The sequence below is a fragment of the Babylonia areolata genome, chromosome 7, assembly GCF_041734735.1.
Source record: "Babylonia areolata isolate BAREFJ2019XMU chromosome 7, ASM4173473v1, whole genome shotgun sequence".
Taxonomy (NCBI): domain Eukaryota; kingdom Metazoa; phylum Mollusca; class Gastropoda; order Neogastropoda; family Buccinidae; genus Babylonia; species Babylonia areolata.
In genome coordinates this window covers 50519145-50541644 of record NC_134882.1, presented here as the reverse complement: position 1 = coordinate 50541644, position 22500 = coordinate 50519145, and the positions used below count along the sequence as shown (strand labels likewise).

The following is a 22500-nucleotide window of genomic DNA, read 5'->3' as shown; positions in this document are numbered from 1 at the left end:
GGGGTTTCAGGCACTGGCAGGTCTGCACATGTGTTGACCTGGGAGATCGGAAAAATCTCCACCCTCTCCCCACCATGCGCCGTCACCGAGATTCGAACCCGGGACCCTCAGATTGAAAGTCCAACACTTTAACCACTCGGCTATTGCGCCCGTCATTTACGTTAACTGAGAAGCTAATCGGGAAATATAAGCGCAGACAAAAAATATTTCTCCTATGCAGAAATCCTTTGCAAAATTGTAAACGTGAGACGGCATAAGGAGAAATAATAAACACTGAATCGGCGGTAACGACATCCGGGCTCTAAGATGGTGAGAACCCATTCGTTGAATTTAAGATTACACAGGTGTCAAAATGTATACACATAAAAATATGTGATCTATCTATCTATCTGTCTATCTATATATCTATCTATACCATAACCTTTAAAATCAGTGCTGTGGCCATGGCGTGTCAAAGCATAACTTAAATATTTAAAGCTATCAGTGTTTGCATCAACATCTACAATATGTTTTGAAAACATTGACCTATCTTGTGCTGGAAACAGTATCTTTTTTCTCTTACTATTCAAAATCTTTAAAAACACAAACTATTTCAGTGTGCTGTGACAGCACTGCTCTTCTGTCCCAGAGGGTAAAGAGTGTTATTCTGAATAAACATGGATTTTGTAGATAACGTTATTACTACATGCTTGTGTAAATCTTCCCTTGACTCAATTGAGCGTGTGTGTTTGTCTTTGTGCATGTGTATTTTAATGAGAAAGGGTGTGGGTTAATGTGTGTGTGTGTGGCACACCTAGAGAGAGAGAGAGAGAGAGAGAGAGAGAGAGAGAGAGAGAGACAGACAGACAGACACACACACACACACACACACACACACACACACACACACACGCACACACACACACACACACACACACACACACACACACACACACACACACACACACACACACAGGAGATAGTGTGTGCCACCGTTGTACTTCAGAGTATGATCATGTGAGAGACCATCAGAAAAGCAGAGGAGGGAAAAGGTGTACCAACCGTGTGGGCTAGAATTTGAATACAGCGGAGAGTGTTGCCCAAACTACATCCCCACTATCGCGGCAAAGGGGGCTTTTGGACAGTCGACACTGAGATGTTCCCCAAAGACCACCTGGCCCCCAAGGCTGCAGCACTACGAGCCAGTGCAACCTTGTCTCGTAGTTCGATAGTCGTTCTACTTCACAAAAGACTGAGTTGTAACTGAATTATCATTGCAGTGGAGAAACCATCGATCACAGAGCTGTCGATCAATGTATTTGTATTTGTATTTCTTTTTATCACATCAGATTTCTCTGTGTGAAATTCGGGCTGCTCTCTCCAGGGAGAGCGCGTCGCTACACTACAGCGCCACCCATTTTTTTGTATTTTTTCCTGCGTGCAGTTTTATTTGTTTTCCCTATCGAAGTGGATTTTTCTACAGAATTTTGCCAGGAACAACCCTTTTGTTGCCGTGGGTTCTTTTACGTGCGCTAAATGCATGCTGCACACGGGACCTCGGTTTATCGTCTCATCCGAATGACTAGCGTCCAGACCACCACTCAAGGTCTAGTGGAGGGGGAGAAAATATCGGCGGCTGAACCGTGATTCGAACCAGCGCACTCAGATTCTCTCGCTTCCAGGGCGGACGCGTTACCTCTAGGCCATCACTCCACATGTGCAGTATAGTAGGCTATATTTATAATTATATTCAAATAATGTTTCTTAATTCTTTCTTTTTTTTACATTAAAAATACTAATCATTACCTGCAGTGTGTGGATGTATGTATTCAACGGTGTATGTGATATTTTTTTACATTTGTATCTTCGTAATATTCGTAAAAGCTGTTGTTGATTTTTACAGTTATGGCCCCCATGTTGTTTACTTGTCTATGTTGTGATAATGCACCTGACCAAATTTCTCCAGCTGGAGATAATAAAGTTATTCTTATCTTATCTTATCTTCTTATCTGTCATTTTGCTGTTGGCCCAACGTTTAGCTTTAATGTCAGTCTCTGATGTAAGCCGAGCGTTGAGCCATGTATTCCAGAGAAGCTCAATGACAAGGTCAGACCCTCCAAGAACGAACGAGTTGCCGGGTGTGTGGCGTGTGGTGGGTGGTGTGTGGTGGGGAGGTGGGGGATAAAGGAAAAGAGACATTTATATAAACACAAAACTGTCCCCCTCACCTCACCTTCCTCAATCCCCCCCCCCCTGCCACCACCGGAAAGAAGACATTTACTACAAAAAAAACATCCCTCTCCCATCGCCACTACCTTCCTCAACCCCCCCCCCCTCCCCCCACTCCACCCCCAATTCTCTTGCCACACCCTCCTATCGACCCTCTCCCACTTCACTCTCCCCCCCCCCTCGCCCCCCCCCGCCCCCCCCACCTGATCCCCTGTTGCCGCAGCGGACTGATGGAGACGTGTGTCGCCAGCATCTGTCCCCCGCCGTCCGCAACTCGCTGCATGGAACCGGCGTGCGTGGCGCGTGGTGCGTGTGTTGTGTGTGTGTGTGGTTTGGGGGAATAGGGGGTGGGGAGGGGAGGGAAGGGGTGGAGTTGGTGTGTGTGTGGGGTGTGGGGGGTGGGGGGGAGGCTGATGGTGTGTGTGTGTGTGTGTGTGTGTGTGTGTGTGTGTGTGTGTGATGCAGCGGTCCCAGTGAAGGACTGTGGGGACCATGGTGAGGTCAGTGCGCCATGGATTGTTATCGGGTGTGCACGCTCTGCGTGTTCCTCCCTGTCTTCGTCGTCACCGTCCTCTGGAGTGTGGGAGAAGTTTGTAAGTCTCTGTGTCTCTCTCTTGTGTGTGTGTGTGTGTGTGTGTGTGTGTGTGTGTGTGTGTGTGTGTGTGTGTCTGTGTGTCTGTCTGTCTGTGTCTGTGTCTGTGAGTCTGTGCGTGTATGTATGTTGTGTGTGTGTGTGAGTGTGTGTGTGTGTGTGTTTATGGAGAGAAAGAGAGAGAGGGAGAGAGAGAGAGATGAAAGGAGGACAGAGAGAGAGATTGGAAGAGAGAGTGTGATACAGAGCTTATTGTGTTTTTGTGTAACATATAACTAGGCCTTCAGGCTAATATGTCTGGACTGCTATTTTACATTGTAGTTCTAAGTAGCAATATGAAATGAACCAAACATGACATTCGCTTTTGAATTTGTGCCCAAGATACATTTTGTTTATTTGTTTGTTATACTGCATACTTTTGTTTCTTTTGTTTTCTTTTCTTTAATGATATGCGTTGAACCGTTATAGACATCTTAAAGTGCTGCATTCATTCTGAAACCCTTGATATGTTTTGTTTTTTGTTACCCGGGCAGTTACAAAGGAAGTGATTTTACACTTTATTGTATCAAAAACGCATTTTATATGAAAGTGATAGTAACCTATTCATTCAAGCCCCCACACAAGTGCTGTCTTTGGGTCATGGTGGGATTCTGGGGAAGATGAGGGCCTGTTGACAGAGGAGAAGTCTACATGAAAAAGATTTCATTGATTTCAATCGTCATAATAGGTGTAATAATGACTTAACGAAACAGCGAGTTAGACATTCTGTGAGAACATAAAACGTCATATACAGAAAGCAGAAATAAAATACACCGCCGCTTTTGAGATACAAATGCTACATGAATGTGATATTTCCACGTAGCACTATGAACTATCGCATGATTTAGAAAAGTGCTTTTAATTTGTGTGGCCAAATAAATCAGACCACAGCTTTAGTCATTTTGCTCAACTGGCCACAAAATGGCTATTTCAGAGCTACTGACTACAGCCTGTATAAGAGTTATGATATACAGCTTAAACATACAGTTTGAAGGGTGCGCTGCTTTATTTACTTTGGAAAATAAACCTTTAAATGAAAATATATTACAACCGTACATTTATCTGAAAAAAAAATCTAAAAGATCCAGATATTCAGAAATATCAAGAAAACACAAGAGCTTCTCAATGACAACTGACAGAAAAATGAATGTATTAACTGATACAAAGCAGACTAGATCCCAATTTCAAACTGATAAAAAAAGAACCTTTTTGGTGTTTTCGAAATCGAATAAGTGTGCAGTAAAATAGGAATAGAAACTGAACGTCTCGTTTAAAAAAAAATCATTTCTACTTTTAAATGACACAAAAGGAAAATTGTTAAGTTCTGAAGGTCACACACACACACATATATATACACACACACAACACAACACAACACACAGACACACACACACGCACACACGCACACACACACACACACACACACACACACACACACACACACACACACACACACACACACATCTTCTTTCTCAGTGACCGTCATCAGTTGGTTGAAATCAGTTCTAGCAGTTCTTTTACTGCCTGTAAAATTTGGTATACCACAAGGATCAGTGCTTGGACCTTTTTTATTTTATTTTTCCATATATATAAATGACTTGCCTTTACATATACAATGCACATGTGAAATGTTCGCGGGTGACACCTCACTTCAGTCAAATAATGATAATCCTACTGAACTTGTAAATGATCTTCAGAACAATGTAGCTTGTTTGGTCATATGAACTGAGTTGAACCACATGTCCCTAAATAGAGGCAAAACTAAATGTATGTATGTGACGACACGACAGAAACGACACGACAGAAACGACAAAAAGATAAATACCTCCTTTACACCATATTACATCCATTCCAAAATTGATCATTTATGTAAGTATCAATGATAGATAATTGTTTGAATGGAATACACAAAAGTAAATTATACGTTGCATATAGATTCCCAAAACGCCTTTGATTCAGTCTATCACAGGAAGTTATGAGATTCGTTTGAAAATAGAATAAACCCCCTTGAAAATGTTTACAGTTCATATGACTGTTCGGAGCGGAGCAGAGTTGTCAAACGCTTTTGGTTGTATGGCTGGGGTGAAGCAAGGTTGCAAACTGTCTACCTTGATTGTTTGACTGCTTATTACAGATGTATTGATTGAGTGGCAAGCAATGGGAAGTACACATACCAGTTTCTGGACAGGTTTGCTGGAGATTCTACTATGCTGTCATTTGCCGATAATACTGCTCTGATGTCTCGTACACTTTTCAGACATAATTATGAATTAGATTAATAAATTACAGCGATATATAGTTAAAGTACACTTCTGAACTAAAGTTACTGGGTGGAATGTACATATTACTTAGAAACTAACTTGGGAAATGCATTCCAGCCGTTCTTAATCGAACAAGAAATGCCTTAATTTTCAACCTCATGTCATCAGTAATCAGAACTGGGCCACATCAAAATTACCACAGGCACAAGGAGTGTTCCTAAGCATTTTTATTATAAATATACTTTACAAAGTTAAATCTATGAACAACATAAACAAAACAGTCTCAAAGTCAGTGGCCCTTCATGCCCTGCTCTCATGGTGACCTCAGTTTCGATACCCCTCCATTTCCGTGCTTGGGGTGAGTCCTGTCAATGTCTTCAGTATCGGCATATTCATGGGTGCTGTTGTTTGGGGGATGTGATGGCGGTCTCCACTCTGGGAGGGACGCTCACTCACTCTGGCACCACTGAACACCACCGATGTGACTCAGCAGCAATGCAGGGTCTCCTCTGGTATGTGGCCTCCTGGCGACCTAAAATCGATGGTTCCCTGCGGACTGCCGACGCTGTAACTGTGACGGACGAACCCGGGTGTGGCCCTGTATGGGGGAAGTTAAATGATCAGCGTGGGGGTAATTCCACTGAAACAGTGCAGATGATGGGGCAGCAAAAAAAAAAAAAAGAAAAAAGAAAAAGAAGTAAACATCCTTTGAGTCAATACTAGTGGTACAGATAGATTGATGGTTTTCTGATAAAACAGCCATTTATAACTGATTGATGATATTCTGATAAAATCAGCCATAATCTTCATTGCATATAAGAAGGCTCGTTCGTTTCAATGTTGACTTCCAGTTAAACAGCAAGTGGCACATTTTCGTGTGTGTGTGTGTGTGTGTGTGTGTGTGTGTGTGTGTGTGTGTGTGTGTGTGTGTGCGTGCGTGTGTGTGTGTGCGTGTGTGTGTGTGTGTGTGTGTGTGCGTGTGTGTGTGTGTGTTATGTGCGTGTGTTTTGTTGTGTTGTGTTGTGTTGTGCGTGTGAAAGTTCCGTGATGAACCAACTCGACAAGACCCACGCTTCAAAACGTCTAAACTGTCGACTCTCTCAGGTTGCCAGCAGCAGTATGGGACCAAGTTCATCGTGGCTTTACCCTTCGGTCAAGACCCCAGCAAGGCCACAGCGAATCAAGACCTGCGTCTCTTGCTGACCAATCCTGGAAATGCTGAGGTGACCGTCACCGTGAACACAAATGGACAATCGCTCACACCCATTACTATTCCAGCCGAGGGATTCGTGAATTCACTGTTGACACCGCCCTCGTCAAGTTTTCTTCTGCCGGCCAGTGGTCAGTCCGTCCATCTGTAAGTGCTTTCAGTCCCTCCCACCCCCACCTTTCCTCAATTTAAAAAAAAACAAAAAACGGCTTACTCCTTTTGAGAGATGGGAGGATACTTTTGTTTATGAGTTGATTGTTGATTCGTGTACCCTTTTTCAAGTTAGCCTTAGCTCCGCTTGTGTTCTTTAAAAAAAAAAAAAATTTATTTATTTATTTATTATTTATTATACTTTTGTTGATACTTTTGTTTATGAGTTGATTGTTGATTCGTGTACCCTTTTTCAAGTTAGCCTTAGCTCCGCTTGTGTTCTTTAAAAAAAAAAAAATTATTTATTTATTTATTTTATTATTTATTATGATAATCCTACTGAACTTGTATATATATATATATAAACGTTCTGTCTCCATGTCCATGTTTGTCTCTGTCTCTGCCCTCTCTGTCTGTTTGTCTGTTACCCAGAGAGTTTAGCAGCCTGTTTATCTCACTCGGTTTCTCTTGTTTCTCAATGAAAGAACACTGAGGCCTGGAGAATTAATGATTAAACTTTAGCTCACTCAGTACGGCCAGTCCTCTCTTCTCCTCTACACAGACCCATCGGATGTTCAGTGGGTGTCTGAATGACCCAACCTTTAGCTTCCGTCGTCAGAATTGTGGTATTCTTTGTCAATATTCACCTCTTCAGTATTAGAGCCTTCCGCTTGCAATATTTTGATGATTGTAATTGGAGTGAAACGCTGTTAACGTCGTCTCTTTCGCCGTTCCCATGGAGAGAGTTAAAGGGTGGTAACATGGAGAGAGATACCCCTCTTTATTGTCTCTCATTCTATCTGCTTGTCTGTCTTTCTCTGTCTGCCAGTCTCTCATTATTTGAATTGTGTCCTCCCTCGAAATCGCCCCCATGCCCCCAACCCCCTTTTATTTCATACTTTTTTTCCCGTTGGGGGTGGGGGTGGGGGATGGGGGTGACAGTGGTGGCGGGGCACGGAGGGGAAGGGGGGGGTTGAATAGGCATTTGTGTTCTCTGTCTCTGTCTCTCTTCCTCTTTGTCTGTCTGTCAGTCTGTCTGTCTCTGTCGCTCTGTGTCTGTCCTTTTGGTTTTCATTGTGATTATTATCTTGGCATGCATTCATAGCTTCTCTCTCTCTCTCTCTCTCTCTCTCTCTCTCTCTCATTCTCAGTGTTCTTAATCCTTGAATGAAAAACGTTTTTGAGTCCTGAGCACTTAGTTCCTTTCGTTACGTAGCTTTATACATGTGAATTTATTATTCATGAAACCGTGAATCATGACGTACGTGTTGTTTTGTTGCGATGATTCCCCTTTCGAGTGCTGGATGGAACAGCAGCATTGTCTTGCTTACCCTGTTAGCCGTTCAACGGAGAGGAAGGCGGTTACAGCAACGCACTGTGGAGTGCAGAGAGCAAGATGAGACACCGAAAGGATATCTTGGTCATCCACTGCATCCGTGCTCATCCTCCAGTCGTCTTGACTTAGTCTTGCCACTGGAAATTGGTGGACCCGGACGAGAGAGTGAGGTCGACGTTGCGCAAATCCTCTTCACTTTAAACAAACTCATCGCGCAAGTCATCAGTCATCCAAAATGACCTTTCATCCTTCATCATTTCATCACCCCTCTCTCTCTTCCTCTCTGTCCCTCCCACTCTCTCTCTCTCTCTCCCTCTCTCTCTTTTTTTCTCTCTCTTTACTTTCTCTCTCCTTCTCTCTCTTTCTCTTTATTCTCTCCCTCTCTCTTTCTCTTTACTCTCTCTCTCCCTCTCCCTTTCTTTCTCTCTTTCTCTGTACTCTCTCTCTCTCTCTCTCTCTTCTCTCCCCCCCCCTCTCTCTCTCGTTGATTCTCACTGTTCTCTACTTTCGTTATGTAGCGTTCATTATTCATGAAGCCGTGATTCATAATGCACGTGTTGTTTTATCGTGGTGGTTCCGCTTTCGAGGGATAGATGGAGCTGCATTGTCTTCTCTATCCTATTACCATCAGAAAATAATATTATTTAATTAGTTCTCTCTCGCACCCCCCCCCCCTCCTCTCTCTCTCCCCCCCCCCCCCTACCTCTCTCTGTCTCTCTCCATCCCTCCCTCTCCGCCCCACTCTCTCTCCCTTCCGCTTTCCTTTTCTCTCTCTCTCTTTCACCCTCTCTCTCCCTATCTCTTGTTTCTCTTTCTCTCTCTGTGTGTCTTTACACACACACACACACACACACACACACACACACACACACACACACACACTCCCCTCCTCCCCCCCACTCTCTGTGTGTCTGTTTACTCTCTCTTTCCCACTATGTCTCTGTTCTCTTTACTCTCTTTCCTTCTCTCTTTCTGTTTACTCTCTATGTGTTCTCTCTCTCTCTCTTTCTCCTTCTCTCTTTCTGTTTACTCTCTATGTGTTCTCTCTCTCTCTCTCTCCTTCTCTCTTTCTGTTTACTCTCTATGTGTTCTCTCTCTCTCTCTCTCTCTCTCTCTCTCTCTCTCTCCTTCTCTCTTTCTGTTTTCTCTCTATGTGTTCTCTCTCTCTCTCTCTCTCTCTCTCTCTCTCTCTCTCTCTCTCCTTCTCTCTTTCTGTTTACTCTCTATGTGTTCTCTCTCTCTCTCTCTTTCTCTCTCTCTCTCTCTCCTTCTCTCTTTCTGTTTACTCTGTATGTGTTCTCTCTCTCTCTCTCTCTCCTTCTCTCTTTCTGTTTACTCTCTATGTGTTCTCTCTCTCTCTCTCTCTCTCTCTCTCTCTCTCTCTCTCTCCTTCTCTCTTTCTGTTTACTCTCTATGTGTTCTCTCTCTCTCTCTCCTTCTCTCTTTCTGTTTACTCTCTATGTGTTCTCTCTCTCTCTCTCTCTCTCTCTCCTTCTCTCTTTCTGTTTACTCTCTATGTGCTCTCTCTCTCTCTCTTTCAGTTCCCTGTTTGTGTGTCGCAATGGAAAATGTGTCGCTTTGAGAACGGTTTGAACAAAGAATACTTTTGATGCTGCAGGTCGAATCATCATCGCCCTTTCACTTCTTCTTGATATTTCCCCACTTCTTCAGCTTCTTGTCCTCCCTACTGCACATTTCTTCTTCTTTCATTCTCTCTGCTCTTCTCTCATTCTTTTAAGTGTTTGTTCGTCTCTCTTAAGGTCTTTTAATTTTTTTTTTCCAATTGTTTTCCTCAGTTCTTTTGTTGTTGTTGTTGTTGTTGTACTTCTTCTTCTTCTTCTTCATCTTGTTCTTTGCATCACAAACATTTCGAAATGGAATCTTGGATGCAAAAAGCCTGATAAATACTGATTCGGATTATTCTTTGATGCTGCTCAATAGATCCCACTTGGATGCTGCAAACAATATGATTTGTTTTTCTAATAATGCGAAAGAAAGAAATTGTAAATCGAAATGGTTTGACAAAGAGTGCTCCTTAAAGAAAAAAAGAGGTAAGAAGGTATTTGAGACTTTTCAATAAATCAAAGAAAAAAGAGGATCACAGTGAATACTCGCAAAAAGGTAAAGTTTACAAAGCTTTAACTGAAAGTAATAAAAGAGAAGACAAAAGATCGACAGTAGAAACACTTCTCAACTCTGCACAAGACTCGAAAGAATTTTGGTAGGAAGTCAAGAAACAGGAAAAGTAGAACAATATTAATAGCATTAGTAACAGGGAATAAGTATTTCACTTTGATAATGTGTTTAATAAGAACATTAGTGGAAACCCTGCAAGCGCTTTAAAGACACCTTGAAGACAAACCTCAAAGCCTGTGACATTGACATCGCTTCCTGGGAAACTGATGCCCTTGACCGCTGTCGCTGGAGGATGCTGTGCTCTAGTGGCATAAAGACGTTTGAAAACAAGAGAACGCGGGCCATTAAGGAGAAGCGTGAGCGAAGGAAGCAGGGCTCAACTTCGGGATACGTTTTCCCTTGCAACACCTGTGGGAAGTGCTGTGCATCCAGAATCGGCCTCTTCTCCCATATGAGGACACACACCGACAGATAAGCCTGCCTGCCTACTCATCCGTCGGACCGACGGGAGACTCCATCATCAGTGGTAACGGTGATCTAACTGATATGCATAATACCAGAGAAAACGGCGACGATTCATGGACATTGCCATAAGCGAAGCAGAGATAAATGGAAAATGTGAAAGGAATGATCTGGGAAGGGAACTGGATAGTGTTATCTCACAGTTGCAGGAAAAGATCAAAGATAGGAACACAGGTGAAGACTTTGAGATCGATGCAAAAGTTGTTGAATCTTTATTTTTAAAACTGAATGTCACGAAGGCAATTGGCCCCGACAATATCTGCTGAAGATTACTGAAAACATGTGCTTCCCAGTTGTGTGACGTGTTCTGTAAAATTTTCAACTGGTCTCTGAAGGACTGCTCTGTCCCCAGCATCTGGAAAAAATCTACTATCTGTCCTATCCCCAAGAAAAAGAACCCAGCCGCACTAAATGATTACCGTCCTGTTGCCTTGACTTCAGTAGTGATGAAATGCTTTGAAAAAATTATTCTCCGACATCTTCTTTCTTTCACTGAACAGCAGCTTGACTCTCTTCAGTTTGCTTATAAAGCACACAGAAGTATTGACGATGCTATCCTAACTCTCCTTCATAATGCTTTCCTTCATTTGAATAACACGGGATCTTTCGTTCGTATCCTTTTTGTTGACTTCTCTTCTGCTTTTAACACAATACAACCTCATCTCCTTGCCCTCAAACTGCTAGGCATGGATGTTGATCCTAAGCTTACTCTTTGGATAGTAAGTTTTCTTCTCAATAGAACTCAGTCATTCCGCTTTCATTCTGCCCACTCTTCTCTAAAATCTACTTCTACTGGTGCACCCCAAGGTACAGTGCTGTCCCCTGTTCTTTTTACACTGTACACAAATGACTGCAGAGGCACGGAGGAAACTCCTGTCATAAAATATTCTGATGATTCAGCAATTGAAGATCTGTTCAACTCTGATGCTATTTATTTCAGTGAAATTAAAAAGTTCTGCTCCTGGTGTGAGAAAAACTATCTGGATCTCAACGTATTGAAAACAAAAGAAATGTTAATAGATTTTCGGAAAGACCCTTTGCCTGTAGCTGACCTTGTTATTGATGGTCAAACAGTGGAGAGGGTCAATGAATATAGATATTTAGGGACCATCTTAGACAATAAGCTGACTTTTGACAGAAATGTTGATTCCATTCATAAGAAATGTCAATCTAGAATATTTTGTTTACAGAAGCTTAGAAATGTTGGTATAAATTCAAATATTCTTCAAAGTTATTATCGATGTTGTATCGAGTCCGTGCTTACAGTTTCATTTATGTGCTGGTATGGAAGTTTGGGAGTGAGGAGTAAGCGTGTTTTGAACGATGTCATGAGTGTATGCAGTAAAATTGTGGGAGTGAAACAAGCTAGTATGCAAGAGCTGTATGAAAGTCGAGTGGTTAAAAAAGCAGGCAGATAGCAACTGACGACACCCATATTTTAGCAAAGTATTATGAGCTATTGCCATCAGGACGACGCTACAGAACTTTTAAGTTGAAATCCAGAGCTCTGAAGACTTTTATTCCACGTTCAATCCACCTTTTAAATTCTTGAGAACTGTGTCCGTGCATGATAGGCTGTACCTTGTTCTAGTTGTGGTGTGTGTGTGTGTGTGTGTGTGTGTGTGTGTGTGTGTGTGTGTGTGTGTGTGTGTGTGTGTGTGTTTACTGAGCTTAAAACGTGACAACTGGTTATAATGAATGTGCAATATGTAGGAAGAATAATGTGCAATATGCAGGATGAATGTACAATGAATATGTCTAATGCTAACGTCCATATTCTAAATATATTTCTGTTTAATAATTACGATGTAATAATTAATTGCAATGTTTTTAAAAGCGAATATGTGAAATGCTTTTATTTGAGAACATATGTTTATTACTCTTGTTTAATCAAGTTATCCGCGCGTGTGGGGTGGGTGGTGGTGGGAGGTGGGGGTGCGGTGCGGGTGTGTGCTGATTTTCTGGTTGTGGTTTTCCGCAATTCATCTTTATTCTTATCTTATCTGTCTATTATAATCAATGTGCAGTATAGTAGGCTATGTTTATAATTATATTCAAATAATGTTTCTTAATTCTTTCTGTTTTTACATTAAGAATACTAGTTATTACCTGCAGTTTGTGGATGTATGTATGAAACGATGTATGTGATATTATTTTACATTTGTATCTTCGTAATATTTGTAGGGGCTGTTGATGGCTTTTACAGTTATGGTCCCCATGTTGTTTACTTGTTTATGTTGTGATAATGCACCTGGCCAAATTTCTCCAGTTGGAGATAATAAAGTTATTCTTATCTTATCTTATCTTATCTTATAAGAAAAGCAGCCAAGAAGTTGAAAAGCAGACAGGCAGCAGGACAGGACAGTGTATTAGCAGAAATGTTGAAAGTAGCAGAACCAGCAATCATACATTACTTGAACGTTTACTTTAACAAGCTCTTTGTTGGAGGGACCTTCCCAGAAGAATGGACAAGAGCAATAATTGTACCGGTACACAAAAAAGGTATTTTTAACAGTCCAGACAACTAACCATGTATATGTAGCCAAGTGCTTAGCTTCATCCCGCTTCAGACAGCGATCATTGGCTTCAGATTATGCTTCACAGACAAACAGAATAGCAGACGACGTTTTCGCAACTAACCCGCTGGTCCTCAATAGCCCGCGCAGATGTGTGATGCCGTTCCCAGTTGGAACGCAAAGCCGCTTACGTCATTCTGTCCTTCTCGCCTCACACTCCCTGTTCGACCAGTGTCACGGTACCCTATTGGCTGAGCTGTAATCTGTGTTTTTGCTCCACGGTTTTAATTGATATCTCTTTTGTCGGATCAGTAAAGTACAAGTATTATATACTGGCAGAATCGTCTCGATTCCATCTTTAAATCTGTTCCATTTATGTTTGCCTACGTTAAACTGATTTAACGCAGTTTGTAGTTTTCAGCGACGACCTCGTTAAAACTGACCCTTTTCAGGTGAATTAAATCAAGATTATAAATTCATCGTAAGTAGTCAACACTTCATTTTATACTCATTAGAAAGTAGGTGTTGAGCTCTTTCTTTTGCAACTTATTCGACATAAATCGGTTCAGGAATCATTTAGCAATCTATCACTGAACACCTTGTAAGAAATTTGTCGGATTTGGCCTGATTAGAACCGATCTGCTTCGCAGTCCACGTGATTGTCTTTGTAGTTCGCTTAACCTGTATAAATTGGCAGAGAGGGTAATGAATGGTCACTTGACACCTGAGCCAGCCCGTGGCCAGAGCCTGCTCTCTTTCTCTCTTGCTGTGTTGCGAGCAGTGTTGTTCCCACAACAGTGACATCTTGCTATGTATCACTGCACTGTCTTCTCTTTTTATGTCTTCTTTTCTTATATCGTCTTCTATTCTTCTCTCATTATTTGTCTTCTCTTTCTTATATTCTCTTCCTATTTCTTCGTCTTAGTTCTCTACGTAACTATTATAAATAAAACAATAGAAAAACCCATTTGGCCTCTATATGTTCCTGGCCTGTGAGCGGGAAATCTCATGTATTACTTTAATACATTCAATCAATCTTTAGTTAGTTCTTTTGTACCATCCCCTTGAAGAACCACTCGGTTCAGCAACACGGCTACATATATAATTACTAAGTATTGTGAGCAAGGTGTTCACCAAAATTATGAATGATATGCAAAAACTCTGAACTGAAAACAGTTCTCTGGTAAACGAGGGATAAGCAGGCTTTCGTAGGGGACGTTCAGCAATAGATCACATTTTCACACTTCATGCTGGTATTGAAAACCATTTCTCCAAAAAACACAACATTGTATGTTGCCTCCATTGACTTCAGAAAGGCATACGACACTGTAAACAGATACATATTAGCAGCAGTGCTTATGAAACCAGGAATAAGTGGGAAAATGTTACGCATAATCCAAGCAATGTACGAAACAGTATAGTCATGTGTGAAGAGTGGGAATAGGTTTTCTTACTACTTTTGGCTATCTGGAAGGTTTGAAACAAGGTTGCGTTATCAGCCCAACACCATTCAACCTTCTAATAAATGAAATGGCAAATGAATTAACTACGAAAGGTAAACATGAATTGTCCCTCATCTCAGCGGAGATTGATTTTTTTTTTTTTTTTAGATACTTTTCGCCGATGACCTTATGGTCATATCCACAATAGTAATCTTCAAGAATCTGCACATAGATTGGGATTAGTTGTGAATATGGGCAAACCTATGTGTTAGTGTTTAGGAAGGGTGAGTTTCTAGGACCAAGGAAAAAATGGTATTTAGATGGTGGGAAATTGGAAATAGTTAATTCATACAAATGCTTAGGGCTAATGTTTTCAACACGACACAGTTGGACAGCAGCATTGGAAGATCTTACAGTCAGAGCAAAGAAAAGTACAATAAAAAAAATCTTTGAACCTTAAATAGAATAGGCTGTAATTCAGCTGATGTATTTCTCATACTATTTAACACGGAGGTTGTCCCAGTTTTGTTGTACGAAACAGAAATCTGGGGATTCGATAGGTATGAACAGATAGAAAGGATTCAGCTCTATGCTTGCAATTGTTTGCTGCATGTCATAGAAACAAACTCCTAACGAATGGTATACAGTGAACTGGGCAGGTTTCCATTATGGATTCATTCAGCCCTTAAATGTATAAGATACTTGTTTCGCTTACTGAAGCAACCTAAACACCTATTTTCAAAGACAGCCTTTAAAATGGTAAAAAATGCATGAAGATGGAAATGTCATTTGGGTAACCAAAGTTCAAACTGTTCTGTGTGAAAATGGATTTGAGCAAGTGTAGTTATTTGGGTGTGGACATGAGAGACTATTTTTCAAAGAACTTAGAGAAAGACTGTACAACTCATTTTGTCATCGTTGGCATGACCACTTAGAAAATAGTGTAAGATACTCGGTATATTAACAATGCAAGACTTGTTTTGGAAGAGGGAAATACGTGGATGTATTATGGTTGAACACATATCGTAACACACTCGCTCAGTTTAGGCTCAGGTATCACAAATTAATGTTCCCAGATACCGTTATGTCAGGAATGAAGTGTAGTAACTCACTTGAAATCTTTTTTTCTGTCCAAAGTATTAAGTTTAAGATCTGAGTATTTACAGAATATTGTCAATTTCGAAAATAATGATATGGGATTTGTGAGAATTTCAGAAGAGAGTATACTTGTTTTTGCGAAGTTACTATTTTATGTCTTTATGTTCGGATTTCAGATTTTGAATGCAGACTAAATATACAAAGGTGAAGCAGCGTGTTAGAAAAAACAGTTAATCTAAATATCACGGAACATAATTCTTTATATGAATTTGCTAATTATTCTTGCATGTTGTTTTGATTTTTCCTTTTTTTCTTGTGTAAATAGTAATATATATGTCGACTGTGAACCCCTACAGAAAGGGACTGTGGCCTCTTCAATAAACTAGTGTCAATGTCAGTGTCAGTGTCTCTCTCTTTCTCTCTTTCCCCCTCTCTCTTTACTCTCTCTTAATTCTCTCTCCACCCCTCTCTCTCTTTCTCTTTACTCTCTCTCTCTCCCCCCCTCTCTCTCTTTCTCGGTACCCCCCACACCCCTCTGTCTCTGCCCCCTATCTCTCATTTCCCTGTTCGTGTGTCGCAATGAAAGCGTGTCGCTTTGAGAATCCTCGCCCTTTCACTTCTTGAGGTTGTCCCACGTCTTCTACGTCTTGTCCTACCCTTCTGTACATTTCTTTTCTTTTTTTGCTGCCCCATCATCTACACCGTTTCAGTGGAATTACCCCCACGCCGCTCATTTAGATTCCCCCATACACGGTCACACCCGTGTTCGTCCGTTACAGTTCCAGCGCCGGCAGTCCGCAGGGAACCATCGATGTTAGGTCGCCAGGAGGCCACATACCAGAGGAGACCCTGCACTCCTGCTGAGTCACTTCGGTGGTGTTACGTGGTGGCTGTTCTGATTCAACGTACTTAGGACACCACCTGCTAAGCCCCCTACTAACGACAATAATGGCTTAGTCGCGGAGCCAGACTGAGTGAGCGTCCCTCCCAGAGTGGAGACCGCCACCACGTCCCTCCAACAACAGCCCCCCATGAATCTACCGACACTGAAGACATTGACAGGACTCAACCCAAGTACAGAAATGGAGGGGTATCGAAACTGAGGTTACCATGAGAGCAGGGCAGGATGATGATGGAGGAGGAGGAGGATGACGATGACGATGACGATGTTGCTATGGAGGCCCATTTTGGTTTGGAACTGCGTGACAAGGCTGTACTCTACGCTTCCTGTCATAATGATACCCCGGCGTTAACCAGGCCCGAGAGATACAGACACTTGCAGTGTTGTTCAGGTAATTAGAGCAACACACCCAAAGACACATCCTCGAAGTGGATGACACTCGACTTTGTGGTCCCAGTCTCCACATCTAAGCCCACAGCACACTCAACTCTGGGTAGGAGCCGGCCACGGGCCGAAAAACCCACCTCCGCTGGGATTCGAACCCGCGTCCTCCCAGCCGTCAGTCCGCGATGCTAACCACTTCGCCACGGCGGCTGGTCTTCTGTACATTTCTTGTTCTTTCATTCTCTCATCCTAGCGTTTGTTTTTATTGTTGCTGTTTTTGATTTGTTTTTATTTTTCTTGTTTGTTCGTCTCGATCTTTAGTTCTTTTTTTTTTACTGTCTTCCTCAATGCTTGTGTTGTTGTTGTTCCTTTGTCTTCTTTTTCTTCTTCTGCTAGGACTAGATGACTTTAATTTTAGCCTGAAGAAATTCAAACAAAAGCCAGTTAAGAAGTAGAGAACATGATGGTGGAGTTCTTTTTTTTTCTCTTTTTTTTTTCCTTTTTCTTTTCTCTTTTTTTTCCAGATGTGTGGCAAGAAAATCATTCTAAAAATAGACACCACTAAAACACAGCTAACTTCATTTGATTCTGTTATCTGACCACCTGATCTAGTATTTCTGAGATTATGGCATTCTATTCTTCCGGGAATATTCTATGCCAAATCTAAAGTTATACTTCGTAAGGAAAAAAGACACACATAGAAAATGAAATATTATGGACATTGATTTGCTGTTTGTTAACCGGTAAAGATTATTTCTGCAAGACCTTTTACATGAAGGGAAAATGTTACTACTTCTTATTCCTGATTAACATGACATTACCATAGTTGTGTTTGCTTCTGTTCACATTTCCCTTTTGAGAGACCTAGGTCTAAAATGAATCTTTGAAAAAGAAAGACTTAACCTACTCAACGGCCTCAACCTTTGCACAAGTGTTAGGAACACAACACTAAAATCACATTTCATCTCGCTCGCACGTTGTAAATAGGGTAGGGGGTAGTAAGTAGGCTGGCCCATTCTCAAACGAATCTACTTGTTTGGGAGCTTAGCACCCACCAGTTAACTCCCTTTATGGCAACACAGTAAATGGTTAGTAAATATATTTGTAGATATATTTGTGGAAGTTTTGAAAAAAACAACAGGACAGACAAACATACAGAGTGAGAGACAGAAAAAGACAATAAAGAATGAAACTTTGTATACATTTATTTTATTTTAAGAAGGGTAAGCTTTCCTGTGGTATTGATGATGGAGTCTCTCGTCGATCCGACAGATGAGTAGGCAGGCAGGGCTTATCTGTCGGTGTGTGTCCTCATATGGGAGAAGAGGCCGATTCTGGATGCGCAGCACTTCCCACAGGTGTTGCAAGGGAAAACGTCTCCAGAAGTTGAGCCCTGCTTCCTTCGCTCACGCTTCTCCTTTATGACCAGCGCTCTCTTGTTTTCAAACGTCTTTGTGCCACTAGAGCTCAGCATCCTCCAGCGACAGCGGTCAAGGGCATCAGTTTCCCAGGAAGCGATGTCAATGTCACAGGCTTTGAGGTTTGCAGGATCTTCCAAGTTCACGGTGGCCTCCCTTCAATTGGCCATATAAAAGCATCTTCGGGATCCTGCTGTCTGTCATGCGGACAACGTGTCCTGTCCAGCGTAGCTGGCACTGGATCATTTGGCTTTCGATGCTGGGCAGGCCACTCCTCTCTAGGACCTGGAGGTTGGAGACCCTGTCTTGCCATTTAATGCCGAGGATCTTTCGTAGGCATCTCTGGTGAAACTGCTCAAGAATTACTATGAGAGAAATACCTTAAAATTCCAGAGGAGAACGGCTGTTCCTCAGTCACTCTCATGATCTCCCTTTGTCTTTCTTTGTTGTTGTTTAATTTGTTTCGATCTTCAACGTTGTGGTTCAGACCGTCGGCAACAAAGAATCTATACACTAGTTTATGGCAGACACCTAGTCAAGGCGCAGTAGATCTGGTCTAGATTAGGGCAGACAAGGACGTATTGCTGGTTCGCAATGCACACTTCAATTCAATCATTTTAAATGGAAGATTGTACTGTTTTGTTTTAACTCGGGAAGGATTCTGATTTCTTTGGTGGAGAACAGAAAAGTGTATTTTTCTTTCTTTGTGTTATTTTGCATTGTGTTTGAGCTGTCTGAATAATATTATGCTTTGAAGGGTATGGGTCAGAAGTTTTTTCAACTGCTTGTTTGTCTGTGATCCACTTTGAAATATTGATATGGACGTCATATATCTTGTTTTATCTTCAAGATGAATACCACTGTTTTACACACACACACACACACACACACACACACACACACACACACACACACACCTGTAATTTAATTTGGAATATTTCCTTTCTGAAAGACATTTATCACAAAACATCTAATCACATGACTGAATTGTTACTCAAACGACAAACTGTTCTCTTATGGTCTTTTCTCTTCTCTTCCTCTGTGTGCAGGACAGTGATATTGGAATCTAGTGGCCGTTTCGGAGTGATAGTGCAAGGCAGTGATGGCTACGACGGCTACATGGCCATCCCTGTGACCAAGTGGGGCGGAGCCTACCGCGTGGCCACACTCTGTCATGGCGACAACTCCACCTGTCAGATCGTGATCCTGGCCAGCGAAGCCGATACCCAAGTCACCGTGACCATCCCTGCAGAAAACGCCCCCTTCCGAGTGGACGACGCCAACACTAACTACGCCGGAGCTGACACCATGTCCAAGACTCTGGGGCAAAACGAAGCGTGGGTGATCGCTAGAGGGTACGAGATGAGCGGAGCTCTTGTGGACAGCAGTCGCAACGTCGGGGTGCTGGCTGGATCTCAGTGGACCACCTTCAAAGGCAGCGGAGGCATCGTCATGGAGCAGTTACCTCCCCTGAGCACCCTGGGTCAGGAGTACGTGTCGCTAGGGGGCGGGACGGTGCGCGTGGTGAGCACAGAGCCCAACACAACCCTCCGCACCACCGACACTCCAGCCGTCTTTCTGCCAGCGGCCGGACAGTGGATGCAACACTATTTCCAAGACCCCGTCCACATCCGCGCCAACCGCCCCGTGCTGGTGGTGCAGTTCATGAAACTGCAGCTGACCTCCGCATCCCCCTGGTTCCCAGCGTTCACCGTTCTCACGCCTGTGGTGCAGTACCTCAACCCGGGAGCAACCCCTGTCCTGATCCCTGACTATAAACTGTTGGCAGTTGTTCGGGAGAAGTACAAAGGGCACGTGCAATATGGCGGTGTTCGCTTGAATGAAACGAGTGCTGTCAGCCGCTCAGCTGTTCGTAGCGATTACCGTGTGGTGGTGATGGAGGTGGCTGCCCCGGTGCCGGTGAGAGTGTCGGGGAGTTCTCAGGAGGTGGTGGGCTTGTATCTGCAGCGTGTGGAAGCCCACCTCGCCCAACTGTCCCCGCTAGCGGCCCACTACGAAAACGTCAATGAAAAGGTGAGTGTGTTTGTACATGATTATCACCAGAACATCACCTGCTTCAGCATATAAACATGCACCCAAGTACACACACACACACACACACACACACACACACACACACACACACACAGAGGAACTCCACCAACCATGCATTTTGTGTTTCCAGGACTGCGGATTAACCACACCCCAGAATCCTGACCTGACAGATAATGACTGTGATGGACTGGTGGACGAAGACGACTGTGTTTCGTCCTCAGGAGGAATCGACTGCGGATTACCAAATGCAGGTACGTCAGCATCTTTCTTTTTTCTATATTTTTCCGTGGACAGTGTCCATATCATTCCTTGAGTAATGCATGCTGAGAATTTGCAGTAGGTCGTTGCAGTTGGTGGAATGTGTAAGGGTTGGTTTAGTTACTGTTAGTTGAATTGTGCATAAGAAGATTTTAGGGGAAAAAAAAAACAAACTTTGGAGCAATCCTGTCGGCGACGCCAATTGTCAGGAACCGAGCCCGAGTGGTCCGGGGACGGTAAAATAAAATGGATTCAAAGAATTACTGAATTTACAGGGTAAAAAATAAAAGGATAGAATGCTCCTCCTACAGGCCAGGGCCATATAGAGGCCAGTCACAATGGGTTTTATTACAATATCATAAGAAATGAAGAACAGAAGAAGAGTAAGGAAGACAGTGCTTGTAAGACGCAAACAAACAAATGTCATACGTACAACAAGTCAGATACAAGTGGATACTAAGCACATGTATATTAATATGGAAAGACTACCACTAGGTTTGGAATAGGCAACAACATAACATACCCATAACATAATGCATATGCGTTGAGATCAAACACTGAGAGCAATTGACATTTCTAATACATTTAAATAGTACAGTTATAGAAATTGAAACTAAAGCTTATTCAGTGAAAGTACACTGACAGTATAGATCATATAAAGCTTATACTGTGTCAAAGTGACTCAAATGAATCAGTTATCATGTGGCACTATAGCAGAGTAAGCTGTATAGGAAAAAATGGTCTTAACCGGAAACTGATATTAAGCAATATCTTGTAATCACCACAACAGAATACTACACACACACATTATAGATGATTAAGCACACTGTAAAGCTGGCAGTACTGAGAGTCAATATAAAGAAAGGAATACCTAACACTGTAGCAGTACTGACATCGGCATATGAAATAATACATGAATAATGAACGTGACAGAATAAGTGGCTTTTGTACGAGGGTCATTCAATAAATAAGGTGAATTTTTCGGTATAAGGACTTCTAATACAGATAGAAGCTTACTTTTAAAAAAAATTTTCAACGTAGTCTCCCAGCACTGTCACACACTTTTCCCATCTGTGCACAAGCTTCCGTATTCCCTCAGCGTAAAAATCTTTGGACTGATGTCTCAGCCAGTCGCTCACAACACTTTTGACTTCATCGTCACTTTCAAACTTCGTGCCTCTCGTGAACGCTTTCAAGGGACGAAACAGGTGAATGTCTGAAGGGGCAAGGACTGGGCTGTAAGGGGGATGAGGGAGCAGTTCCCAGCCCAGCTCGTTGATGGTCTGCACCGTTCGGGCTGCTGTGTGAGGCCTTGCGTTGTCATGATGCAAGATGACTCCTTCTGACTGATGACCCCTGCGTTTGTTCTTTGTCTTTCTTGACCTGCCTCAGCAGTTCACAGTAGTTGGCACTGTTCAGAGTGCTTCCTTTCTCAAGGAATGAAATGGTGATTGGGCCTTGCATATCCCAAAAAATGGTGAGCATCACTTTCCTCGTGGACCGCTGGGACTTGAACTTCTTCTTCACTGGAGAGCCTACGTGCTTCCACTCCATGGACTGCCCACTTGTAGACATTTTTTCGGCTGAAACATGTGGCACCATACACAGTTGACATTCTCCTATGAATTTCAACTGGTTTGCACCCTTCAGCAACCAAAAACTTGATAACTGACCGCTGTTCAATCCTGGAGCATGCTTCTTGGTCGGCCATCTTTGTTAATCGGCAAAACTCTCAAAGTTTTTTTTAATCTGCAAAACAAATTAAATCCATGTGAAAAAGAAGTAAAACAGAAAAAAAGAAAAAAAAGTAAGTTTCTATCTGTATTAGAAGTCCTTATACCAAAAATTCACCTTATTTATTGAATGACCCTCGTATAAAGATTGGCAACCCAGGAGACCAACTAGTAAGTCAATGGTCAATACAATGATTGGAAGAACAGTCATAGCTTGAACATTAAGTGGATTCAGCTGGCT

The 22500-nt window shown here is 42.3% G+C and overlaps 1 protein-coding gene across 1 annotated transcript in view; it reads left to right on the top strand.

Annotated features, from left to right (window-relative positions):
• The first annotated feature begins 2673 nt into the window (after positions 1 to 2673).
• LOC143284298 (uncharacterized) overlaps positions 2674 to 22500 on the top strand; it is a 45227-nt gene continuing 25400 nt past the window's right edge. Inside the window, exons 1-4 of the mRNA XM_076590999.1 lie at positions 2674 to 2801; positions 6205 to 6457; positions 19263 to 20247; positions 20399 to 20519. Coding sequence (XP_076447114.1) covers positions 2720 to 2801; positions 6205 to 6457; positions 19263 to 20247; positions 20399 to 20519 — 1441 coding nt within the window. The 5' untranslated portion in view covers positions 2674 to 2719. The remainder of the gene's footprint in view (positions 2802 to 6204; positions 6458 to 19262; positions 20248 to 20398; positions 20520 to 22500) is intronic.